The 12588-nt window shown below is 40.0% G+C and overlaps 1 protein-coding gene across 2 annotated transcripts in view; it reads right to left on the bottom strand.

Moving 5' to 3' along the window:
• Positions 1–799: 799 nt before the first annotated feature.
• PPM1B (protein phosphatase, Mg2+/Mn2+ dependent 1B) overlaps positions 800–12588 on the bottom strand; it is a 128282-nt gene continuing 116493 nt past the window's right edge. The window contains exon 6 of one of the 2 annotated variants that reach the window (XM_089653934.1): positions 800–8056. In XM_089653934.1, the coding sequence (XP_089510060.1) occupies positions 8027–8056 (30 nt within the window). In that variant the 3' untranslated portion in view covers positions 800–8026. Of the gene's footprint in view, positions 8057–10369 lie in introns of those variants that run through there. The other variant, XM_089653935.1, reaches the window with a different exon arrangement.

Raw genomic sequence — 12588 nt, forward strand, 5'->3', positions numbered from 1 at the left:
ACTAAAAAAATAAAGACTTGCATCTCATACAAATAACTCCCCCATGCATAGCAAATGTCTTGCTTGACTAGTTTCAGCCTAGCTATCTGATTTCCAGCCAGTGCAATTAGTATATACAGCAGCATCTAGCACTCAGGAGGGCATGGTAGTGGGAGGCAGGAGCGTAGAGGTGGGTGGTTTTTTTTTTTTTTTTTTTTTAATTCTGTGTGGAAGAGGAAAAAAACTGCAAGTTCTGGCACAAAACCCCCACCACCAATCATTTCTCACCTTCCCATATCACCCAAAAGCCCCTTGCAGTGGGAAGGAGGGCCATTGGGGATGAGCACACTACACGCAAGGAAAGCGCTCAGGCATATTCTGACAAGAGCCTGAACTTGCCCCAGTTATTCCAGAAGATTGCTCCACACCAGCACATATGGTACGAGCTGCTTTCGCAGACTAGTATTGGGTGAGCAGGTGTCACACTGGGTAAAGGCCTTAATCTACCCATTACCAGCCAACGGGTGACAGGGTAAATCACAATCAATGGGCTGCCATCCCCCACCACAGAGCATAACACCCATGTAACTTCTCCCTCAAAACTACAATTCAAAGTGAAGCAAGACAAACCGAAGGTGGACCCTGTAATTCTAGATTTGCAGGTGTAGATTAGGTCGGTGAAAGTACAGAACACTCATTCTACAGTATAGTGGTATGGATATTTTGAAATGTTTATTTTTTTTTTACATAAAAGAGAACTAGGCCTCATAGTATGAGAAATGCCAGAATATAGGAAAAGGAGAAAGAAGGAGCACACACACAATTTTAGCAATCCTTTATTGAAGGAAACAAGTTGGTTATGTTCACTGTATTGTATGAAACATCACAATATCATACTGGGAAGGTATCATTACAGGTTGGACCAGAGTGGACAGATTTAAATCAAGTCATTGAGTTATTTACTCAAAAAAAAAAAAAAAAGACAAGGAAGTAGAAGAAATGTGTTTGGGGGAGAGAATAAAAACCCAAAACAGCCCAGCCAATGGACAAAGATTTGCATTATCGTGGATAACACTTTAACTTATGAACCTAAAATCTAATGAATAAATAAAAGTATGGTAGCAATATCCTTAGACAAAAAAAAAAAAAAAAAAAAACACGACAAAATAAAAATCAGAAAAGAAATTATGTATTTAGGATAGCAGATCTATGTACCAGTATGCAAGTATGCTTTCCAATTCAGCAAGGAAAAAGAAAAAAAAAAAAAAAAAAAAAAAATATCATGAATTTTATTTCACAAAGAGTTGATCAGTCATCAGCTCAAAACAATATGGGAAAACATGTCATAACATTTTTGCCGAAACACGTTTAAAAACAGCAGAATTTTTACAAGGACTCCACAGCATGTAAAATCAAGGTATACATTCCTCATTGCCCCCTCCAATAGCTTTTTAGATAAATACTTCTCTCGCTCCTTTTCAGCATAAAAACAGTATTTTCTGACATGCACAACTTAAAAAAAACAAACAAAAAAAAAGCAAAAAAAAAAAACACAAGGTTATTGCAAAAATAGATTAACAATCTTCAAGTACCTCACGACACCCACTCTTGTACCATGCCCATTATTTAGAAAATTAAGGAAAAAAAATGTCACGGAACCCATGAAAATATCTCTGTATTATCTAAGATTTTCTTTAAAATAGATTTTTTTAATAGTATATATAGTCAGTCATTTTCAAAATTGTTAAGATGACCTGAAACAGAATGTAAAAACAATTAAAAAAAAGTTATACCCACATTACACATTGCTACCATTTTACACTGAAATCAAACTCAGGAAACCAGATGGATAGAAAAATTCATAACCTGCAATATAAGTGGATAGGGTTTTTCTTGTTTAAATTAAGAGGGGAAATGAATGTTTGCCTGAAATGGGGGTCCTTGCTACATGGTCTATTTTTCCACATCCTCTGCTGCAATCAAATTCAACGACTGCCCAGGCCAAATAAAGGAGACCCTAGACACTTATTACTTCTATTTCTGCAAATGTTAAATCCTTGGCCGCCATTACAATTCGCTTACTTCAATACTGCGAGCCAATGATCACAACAGATACTCAAACAGGTATGCAAAATCAGGAGTCAACGTCAAGAAGTACAACTTGTTCTGCTCAGTGAGACCATGCTGCTGATGTTGGCTCATTCTGTTATTTTCTGAAGTCCACAACAGGAGCCACCTCTTTCAACACAGATTTTTTTTTTTTTAAAGCAGAACTAAAGCCACAAAATTTAACAATTTCCCCAAAGTTACATTCCAGGCATGCCTTGAGTAATAACTATTACAGTTACTAGAAAGCTTAGGTTAGCTCTTGATCCAACTGCCATACCATCAAATGGCTAGTGTCATAATTGATCACATGTGCAGCACCATGGCAACTGCAGATGAAATAGAGGCGAACATGGCAGTTTCCTTGGCTGTAAAAGGATAAGAGGATTTAAATCTGTTTTCTTAGGTAACCCGTCACAGACCAAACAACTGTGTAGACTCATGGAAGCAACCAGTCACTGGTGAGTCTGACCAAGGCCAAGCATGTGCATATCAAGTAGCTGATGTCCCAACTCTGGTCTACAAACTGTGGCCCAAGGGCTGGATGTGACCCTTTGCTTGGCTCTACCAAGCCCTTTGACTATTCCAACCACAAATGACACAAAATATTGGGGCACCATTCCTCACACTGACACAAAATGATGGGGCACCATTTCTCCCAGACACCAGTGATGAGGTGCCATTTATCCCACTGATATCAATAGTGGGGTACTATTCCTACTGATACCAACAATGGGCACTATACCTCCCACTAAAACCAATGATGGGCATAGTTTACTTCCAACGACCCTGGGGCATTTTCTGTTTACACTGGCCACAGTTAAGCCCCCCAAAAGTGTAAGGACAGTAAACTGGCTCATTGTTTAGACAGTTTGGAGACCCCTATCTAACACGCTTTAAACCAAAATGGCCAAAATTATGTAGGTAGGTAAATAAATGAGATCAGATGTTTCCGGTGAAGGAAATGGACAATGCTACAAAAGATATCCGAGATGTATGCGTTTCCAACAGTTTGGGGAAGGCCTCTTGTCCCAGCAATCCTATGTCCCTGTGCACCAAGCCAGGTCCATAAACATATGGATTGGTTTGAACTCAAAAGTGGCCTGCAGAGCCCTGACCTCGACCCTAACACCTTTGGGTTGACTTGGAATGCTGACTTCAAGTCAGGTCTTCTGATCCATCGTTAATACCTGACATTACAAAATGCTTTGTACGGAAGTACTGAGAAAGCCTTGTCAAGAGTGGAGGCTGTCAAAACTACAAAGGAAGGATGCAAGGTGAAGGGACAACTCCTGATTAAAGCCCATGGATTTAGAGTTTACAAATGGGATGTCTAAAAAAAACTCATTAGGCGAGATGGCTAGGAGTCCATAATCTAGCATATATTGTTCTGGACCACTGAATAAGTAAACCAAAACATAAGGCTAATCAGCCCCTGAACATGTACTTTAAAGCATGACAGCAATAACTTATTTCTTTTTGACATATTCCCATGTATTCAGCACTTGCAGTCTGGAACTGTGAAGCCACAAATGCTTTGATATGGATTGAAACATTTAAGTTTACCAAAAAAATCATGTAGTTTGAGGATCTACTTCAATATTTTATATCCAGCCAGGCCCACTACCACATAGATGCTAAATAAACATGGTTGTGAAAGTAGGCAGTAGGACAGCTGTGGAGTATGCACATTAAAAAACAAGTACAGCTCCATTTTTTTCCTTTTGGGCCATTCACACATGTATTGCAGTAATGAGAATTTACCACAAGCTATATGTGCTGAGGTGCCATATTAAAAAGGCACCCCAATGCATATATACATACACACACACACAAATGCTTCTGAGCAGTTGTGATTACGGTGTTGTGCTGTCAAAGGAATAATGCACTAAGGCATCTGACAATCTATTCAAAACAAATAGGCTACCTTAACACAACAAGCTGCAACTCATGCATATGTTTGAATGGGTCCATTAACAAAGCTTTGGGCAGATGTTCTCATGCTAAAATCTTTAGTCAACACTGCCAGATGTGAACTAAATTAACAGTTTTCAGGAAGCTTTTAAAGGTTTTTTTTTTCTTTTACTTTGAAATACTGAAGCAGACTAGCTTTGCAATATAAAATCACACACCCAGGTTTTTAGGGTTTAAGTGCAAGCCCACTAAATATACCGGAGGCCCACACCAGCCACTGCAGCCCAGTACTGCATGCCTTGTGGGTGGACCTGCTTTGACACTGCTATATTAATTTCTGCTTCCCTTTTGCTTAATGCATTACCAAGTAACGTCCAAACTTGAATTTGGGTCTAAAGGAATGGATACTGAATTACTGGGCTTCTAAAAGTGAAAAGATAGCACAAACATACAACTGTACTGTGTGGTTGTGTTAAGTGCCTCTCCTGCATTGATCAAAAGGTGAGCTAAATGGGTTCCCCAATCACCAGATAGGTTTACCTCTACTGTCCAAGAGTATTAGGCATTTAAAATGGCTGCTTCCATCAGAACCAAAAACAGAGGTGGAACAGGGTCTTTCAAGACAAGTTTCTTTTAAGAAGCCAATAAAAATGTTCTTATGTTCGGAGGGGAAAAAAAAAAAAAAAAAAGTTGTTACCAGTACTTTTCCTATTAGGTTCACCAACTGCCTGACTCCTACGCCCTAGTCTCCACCCTCATAAGGGAAAGGAATTTTAACTCCCAGCACATGCTGTCAGAGATAACAAATTGTCTTTACCTCAAAAGGAAGTAGTCAGGGCACAAAGGTAGGAGCTGCCAGTGCAGACTTTTTGAAAGTGCTGGCTGATCCTTATCCTTGCTTCCCTTCTTGGCAAGTCAAAGACCTAGAACAAGCATGGAAGTACAGTTGTGTTCAAAATAATAGCAGTGTGCTGAAAAAAGTGAATAAAGCTTAAAATCCTAATAGCTTTTATTTCCATACACACAAATGCATTGGGAACACTACACATTCTATTCCAAATCAAAACATGAAGAAAAATATCAAAATTTGTGTTCCTCTAAAAAAAAAAAAAAATTGAAGAAAGTGAATATTAGACTATTGAAAAAAATAGCAGTGTTTGTATTCTTCCTTACAAACTCAAACATTCACTATATAAACTGAAAAATGTTTGAAGATTTTGCTTTCCTTTGAATCACTTAATGAATATTTGGTTGTAGTCGCACTGTTTCTGAGAACTGCTGTACATCTGTGTTGCATGGAGTCACCCAACTTCTGGCCCCTGTGATCAGGTATTCCAGCCCAGGGTGATTGGACTACATTCCACAGTTCTTCTCTATTTCTTGGTTTTGCCTCAGAAACTGCATTTTTGATGTCACCCCACAAGTTTTCTATTGGATTAAGATCCGGGGATTGGGCTGGCCACTCCATAACGTCAATCTTATTGGTCTGGAACCAAGATGTTGCACATTTACTGGTGTGTTTGGGGTCGTTGTCTTGTTGGAACATCCATTTCAAGGGCATTTCCTCTTCATCATAAGGCAGCATGACCTCTTCAAGTATTCTGATGTATTCAAACTGATCCATGATCCCTGGTATGCGATAAATAGGCCCAACACCGTAGTATGAGAAACATCCCCATATCATGATGCTTGCACCACCATGCTTCACTGTCTTCACAGTGTACTGTGGCTTGAATTCAGTGTTTGGGGGTCGTCTGACAAATTGTCTCCGGCCACTAGACCCAAAAAGAACAATCTTACTTTCATCAGTGCACAAAATGTTGGGCCATTTCTCTTTAGGCCAGTCAATGTGCTCTTTGGCAAATTGTAACCTCTTCAGCACATCTTTTTTTCAACAGTGGGACTTTGCGGGGGCTTCTTGCAGATAGCTTGGCTTCACATAGGCGTCTTCTAATTGTAACAGTACTCACAGGGAACGTCACACCTTCTTTGATCTTCCTGGAGCTGATTGCTGGCTGAGTCCTTGCCATTTTGGCTATTCTATCAATTTGAATGGTAGTGTTCGCTTTCTTCCACGTCTTTCAGGTTTAGGTTGCCATTTTAAAGCATTTGCGATCATTTTAGCTGAGCAGCCTATCATTTTCTGCACTTCTTTATATGTTTTCCCCTCTCCAATCAACTTTTTAATCAAGGTACGCCATTCTTCTGAACAATGTCTAGAACGACCCATTTTCCTTTGAATTTCAGAGAGAAATGCACTGTAACCAGCATGTACAACATTTGCTGCCTTCCTTTCTTAAATAAGGGCAATAACTGCCGCCTGTTTTTCAAAGAATGAATGACCTCACTAATAGAACTCCACACTGCTATTATTTTGAACATGCCCCTTTCAATTAGTGATTCAATTACACAGAATCAGCAGCATGCATGTCATGACTGTTGGATTTCTATTACTCTACTACACCTGCTAGAAAATTATTTGCCATGTAGAAATAGAATTTCTACCAAAAACAGTGATTGATCAGGTTAGTGATGTCTGACTATTATTTTGAACACAACTGTATATTTGAACACCCAATACAAATGCTTGGTGCTGAACTGGTGACTTAGGGAGAAGTGAATACCTTGAACCCTTAGAATTACTAATGGCAGATCCCACACTTCTACAAATTCCCTTTGATCTGTGAACAGCTTTAAATATCAGCTGAATGTGCAGTTTTAGTCACATTTCAGGTGCATTCAAAGTCTTACAGTTTATGTTCTTTAAAAGCTAGGCACAGCCCAAGGAGAAATGCCTGTCTTCTGCACGCTGCATTCAGGGATTTAAGTTTCTGAAAGCACAGCATATACTCCCGTACAGTCGCTCATTACTATGGGCAGCTGTACAATGCAGCCGTGGCCTCATGTGCCCGTGTGTGAAGTCTTAAAAGAAAACAAAAAATGAAGACTTTACAGCATTTTGTTTTGATGCACCTGGAATGTATTTTGCCGACTTAAAGTTTAATTAAGCTTTAACGTTTTAGCTCACTCAAAAAACACACTTCAGTATAGGTAGCCAAATGGTGGAATGAATCGCCCAATGGCTTTGTCATCTCTCAGGGATATGAAAGCAACACTTTTGTTAAAGCTGAAAAAAAAAAGCCAACAAATTTTCAAAGAAGCTAGATGTCCCTCTAATGAAGGATAAGGATGGGCAGAGCTTGGAAAATCTTTATAAAAAGACTGACCCAAAATGACAAAAGAAGCCTCTCAAATTCCCAGCCCTGCCTCCCTTCTACAGCCCTTACTTGGTTTCATCAACTCCTTGGTTCTCCAACAAAGGGCAAGTAAAATTCCTTTAAATTGGCATTGTAATGGCTCTGAAGGGGTAGTGGCAGAAAATTCTGACATCCCTGAGAGATGCAAGAACCCTGTGGGTAATTCAGCCCTGTGGCAAACAAAAAATAGTTTTGAGTGAATGGATTTAAGTCTACATGTTCGGAATTAAAGGTGGCAGGATGGTTTCCCTTAATATTAAGCCAAAATAATCCAGTGGAACAACCAAAGCCTAGAAAGAAAACAAAAAAAAAATACAAGTAATGTCTCATACAACTACGTGTTTTTACATGCGCTTGTGGAGTTTTAGTTCGGAAGTGCCCTACCCGTTCAAGTACAACTGCATGCACCTCGATACATCTAACAAACTGCATGAGGCTTATTTCTTCCCAAGCTCTTTAGCACCAAAAGGTGCCCGCAATACACTGCGCTGCAAGGCCCTCCAGTTTTACCTGTTAAAAGGAGTAATGCTGCTGCACAGGTGACCAAAAAATCCTGAGGCTGGCAAAAATACTGCTAAGTGACAATGTTATAAAAACAAACCGATAAATGGTGCAAAATACTAATTATTTCTTGTTTTGCCCATTTTTTTTTTTTTGTACATAGCTGACGCTCCACCACAATCTCTTCCTTGGACTGAAGAGAACCGAGATAAAAAAGTTTTTTTCCCCCTTTTACTCCAGACCAAAAACATATTAGGAGTTTTGAAAGGCTACCATGGGTCTTCTAGATCGCCAGCACCCTACAGGAAAGAAAAAGAAAATATATAACAAAAGCGTGACTAATGATCTATGCAAATTGCTGACCCTTGGGTCAGGTATATTATAGGTGTAAAAAGCAAACTGAAGTGGACCTGTCATGAGGTAGGCACAAGAAGGTGAATTAAGAGAAAAGTTTTCTTGGTTACACCAGCCCAGTGATTTGCATTTACTTTGTAGAAATTCAGCCAAATCTGATACTCAGTTATAGACCCTTTATGCCAAAGCTGGACACATCTCAGAAGACAGCCAACCAACTGTTCTGTGGCTGTCACAGCTCTTGGTCCTTGAGCACAGCTATGAAATATGCACATTAAAGCCCAACTGAAGTTGCCCCTAAAAATAAAAGTGAACTCAAGAGGCAGCCAGTTACTTGTGAAGATTAGCTTCTGGAGCTTCTTTAGTAAGTAATCAACCTGTTCCAGTATTCAGCAGCACACAGAATTACTACTCTGAAAGCAGTGGTCTCACTGCAGAAGTCCAACACCCCACCCCCTGAACCCAAGCTAAATCAAAATCTCTAGGGAGTGTGGGCTGTGGTATAACCCAGAGGACTCCTGCAAAGAGAGCGCTGAAGATAGACTGCTACACAGATGGCAGCGGTATTCTGCTGCTTATTGCTAGGAGACAGGCCACTTTGTTCCAAAAAGGAGCCAGAGCCGCTAAAAGCAGAACGTGGCCAAATATGGAGTTCATTTATATACTTTAGCAGAGCAGAATCTGGAGTTGGGCTTTAAATTTGGAAATCCCACAGATCTCTATGCGAAGCTAACAATGCCCAGCCTGCTGCAGAGATTTGCCAGAAAAGTATAAGTTTGCTAGAATGGCCAGTAAACTGGATCACTGGGCTAGCGAAATATTTAATAAAATCAATTGTGTTACAAAAAGCAGCGTACAGAAAATATCACCATTTTTACATCAAATGAAATCTCACACCCTCAAAATGAATGTTCAGCTATGGGAACTGAGGCTTTTGGACGCCGCATCCATGTGGTAACACATAGGGCAGACTATTCAAAATGATAAATTATCACATCACAGACCAAAATCACATTATTGGTATACATAAAAATAGTTCCTGGTGTAATGATAGAAATGTTCTCACTGCTATCCGAGCAGACTAGTGCATTCTGTGGCACTTTTCTGATGTTCATCTGTCTTTATGCAGCCAAAAAGTAGTAAACACTTCTCTATAGTTTTTTTTGTTCTGGAAAAAAGGGCTGACAGATGAAGGAACAAACTCTGCCTCAGTCAGAGGATGCTTTGTATTCACTGATAAAAATACAAGGCGTCCTGTGAATGGCTAAGACGTACTTGGAACATCCATTTTGTTATGGCAGTAGATGGGAAGGCCCCATACTGCTGCCAGAAAACAACGACGTATACTAGATGTAGATGATGCTGCATACAGTTTATACAGTGCTGACAATGGCTGTAACAATTGGCAAAAGATGGCTAATCTAGCCCTACCAAAGTATTTAAAGTGAAAGTAAACCTGGAGTAACAAAGTATTAAGGTTGTCCATATAATTTAGCCCTAAAAATATAGGCCTTGTACCCGATCAAACTAGTATGAAAGGGGCTTATTTGTTTTTCCGGTGGACCAGTTGATCAGACCTTCCATTCTCCTCTATGGAGCAGCTGGTGGAAACAGACTTGTGTCAGTTTACACCCACCTACCTCCAATCCAATAAAAAACACATGGAAGGGGATCAGTTTCCCTCCATCTGGGCAGATCAGAAGGCAGTTAGGTGTAAACAGACAGCCAATCCTTTTATATCTGCCTGGCCATAGAGCAGAGGGGACAGTGTCCATGTCTGCTCTGCATAAGCAGAGTAGACATGGACCTGCCACCCAACAGCTCCACTCAGCAAGGTATCAGCAGACAGATGGCCCACTGGTAAAGCAGAGTCCTCCCCGTGTGAAAGGGGCCTTATACTTCACACCTGAAATGCAGAATATTTAGGCTTATGCAAAAAAAATGGTGCAGGAAACAAAGTGCAGCAATCCAAAGTAACCACAACTTGCTCAGCTAAAATTGGAAAATGAGACCACTTCTACATGTTTGACAAAAAGGTACTGCTTTTTTTGGTCAGCGCATTGTTTTATTGAATAATCCTGTTAAGTGCTTCTATGCAATTGACAGATCTTACAAAATCAAACTACCTAGTTACTAATGTATTCAATATGAACACACAGAAAATGCAACAGCCATTACATCATACAAAGCAGACACATTGAAACAGATCTATACATATATCATAGTTTGCATGCTCATAAAAAGAAGAGGGCAGTGCATGTGTTCCAAACACTGGAGCTTTTATTAAGCATTGATACATTTTACACTGCAGTTTGCATTTATTACAAAGCACCATCTAAAGAAAAAACAAGGAAAATATACATTCATTCAAACAGCTAAAACAAAAAAGTAAAATCTCACAAACGATTAACCATATAAAAACGGCACCAAAACAATTCTAAATGAAAAATGGAAAAAAAGGGCAGTTGTAATTTTCTTGGCGTTTGTGCTTGTCCCTATGCTGAACACACAGCCAGTATGATGCAGTATGGCCTGCAACCTCTCAGTTCTAGGTTTACTCTGTGCCTTGCTATAAGCCGATTCTGGCCACTGCTAGGGGGTATTGTTTGGGAAGGGGAAACCAAAACTGCTTTGAAGTGCACTCCAGCATTACCTTCAGTCTGGTCCAACTGTACAAATTCATTTCCTGTACTAAACATCCTACTCTGAGCTTCAGAAGCCACAGCTAGTTAGCTGGTGCCCACCTCATTTCCTGGCTGCAGGATAGAAAGTATTTGGCATTTTCCTTCTACGGCTTAGGCCTCATGCACACAGGGTGTTTTTGCAGCCACTTTTACAGGCATTAGGCATCTCTTTTTTTTTTTTTTTTTTTTTAACTGCTTGTAAATACGCCTCCATGTGATCCTATGATTCCATGCACACTTAGAATCTTAGTGGCAGGGGCGTTTACAGGCAGGACAAAACCCACGGTGTCAAGGACCAGCAGGGTTTAGACAAAAAAAAACCAAAAAAACAAAAAACCACGGGACGTGAGTAAACGTGACTAAGCACGTTAATGGTAGGTGCATTTAGCTCTTTAGCATTAATTCATTATAATGGCCAGAATAAATTATTCTGGCCAATTAAATTAATGCCTAAGTGCAGTTATAAAAGCGTAAAGACACTTTTACAAGAGTGAGGCTCTTTTCTTTTTGAAAGTGGAGCGCTTTTAAAAACATCCTGTGTGCATGAGGCCTTGGGCTGGCCATACAGTATACAATTTTCCTGAGATTTTTGCTTTAGATTTACCAAACACCATAGCATAATAGGAGGTCAAATCTAAAACACCACTTTCAATTGTATCCAATTAGGCATGCCCTTGCACTACGTAGAGGAAGGTAAAATCTAAAGGAAATTGATCAAAAAACTAAGAAAATTGTATAGTGGATGTCCATCCTTACGGTCACTGCCCTGATTCTCATCTATTGGATTTCAGTTCTTTCAATCATGCAGGCTCTGTATCATGTGGGTGTTACCCAAGGCAGTCTACATGCAAATGCAGCCTTCGTAGGGATGCCAACGCAGCCATCAAGGCATTCTGAATTTCTATAACGCCCCCCAAGAGCAAGCCCACAGTTTCCATCATGATTTAGGACTCATGAGATTAGTACACAGGTATTGTGCAGTGAGGTTTTCAGGAAGTCATGCGCAAAACCCTGCTGGCCCCTCCCACCAACCATTATCCACCACTGAATTATGATGGTGCCAAAGACCAGCAGGGTGCTGTATATAAAAAAATAAAACCAAAAAAAAAAAAAAAACCTGCATCCTGCCTCTTTACTCCTCACGTCTAAAACAAGCAATGGAATGGCTTTTGGGAGGTGCCATGCAAATATCAAAATGCCTTGACAGGCGAGTGTCCCCAAGCAGGCTGCATTTGCATGCAGTAGCCAACTTGCACATGTAATCCTGTATCTCCATGGCTGAAAAAACTAAAATCTAATGAAGAGGCAGGCCAGGGAGGGAAGAGCTAAATGCTTAATGTCCTCCAGCCAGCAATATACAACTTGCGGCACTGTGAGAAGCTCCCAGTGTGCAGAGACGGAGTAAGCCATTTCAGTACAACTCTGCGAGACAGAAGGTAAGGCTTCAGTTCAGCTTTAAAGAAGCTAGCAGGCTTCAGTACTACTTGGGTAAAACACTAATGAAGTCTGCTAGCAAGTTGGTTAATATAAAAAAAAAAAAAAAAAAAAAAAGAAGGGGTACATTCAACACTCATTAACATCTGCTTACAATCCTCAAACTGGAGCTCAATGTTGCTTTCAAATATTCATAAAACCTGTCTGAAGCTTGCTGTACACACTGCCCTTATACAAGCTGAAGCCCATGTATACTGGGCCTTACTGCAGAGCCTCCTCCTGGTAATACTGTGGATTGTAAAATAGTTCAAGCAAACAGCAGGCTAAGGAAATGTGGTATGGAGATCTTCTCAGCGTTA

This window comes from Staurois parvus, unplaced genomic scaffold (genome assembly GCF_062004578.1).
Source record: "Staurois parvus isolate SC_StPar_1 unplaced genomic scaffold, SC_StPar_1.0 ptg000727l, whole genome shotgun sequence".
NCBI classification, from domain to species: Eukaryota; Metazoa; Chordata; class Amphibia; order Anura; family Ranidae; genus Staurois; species Staurois parvus.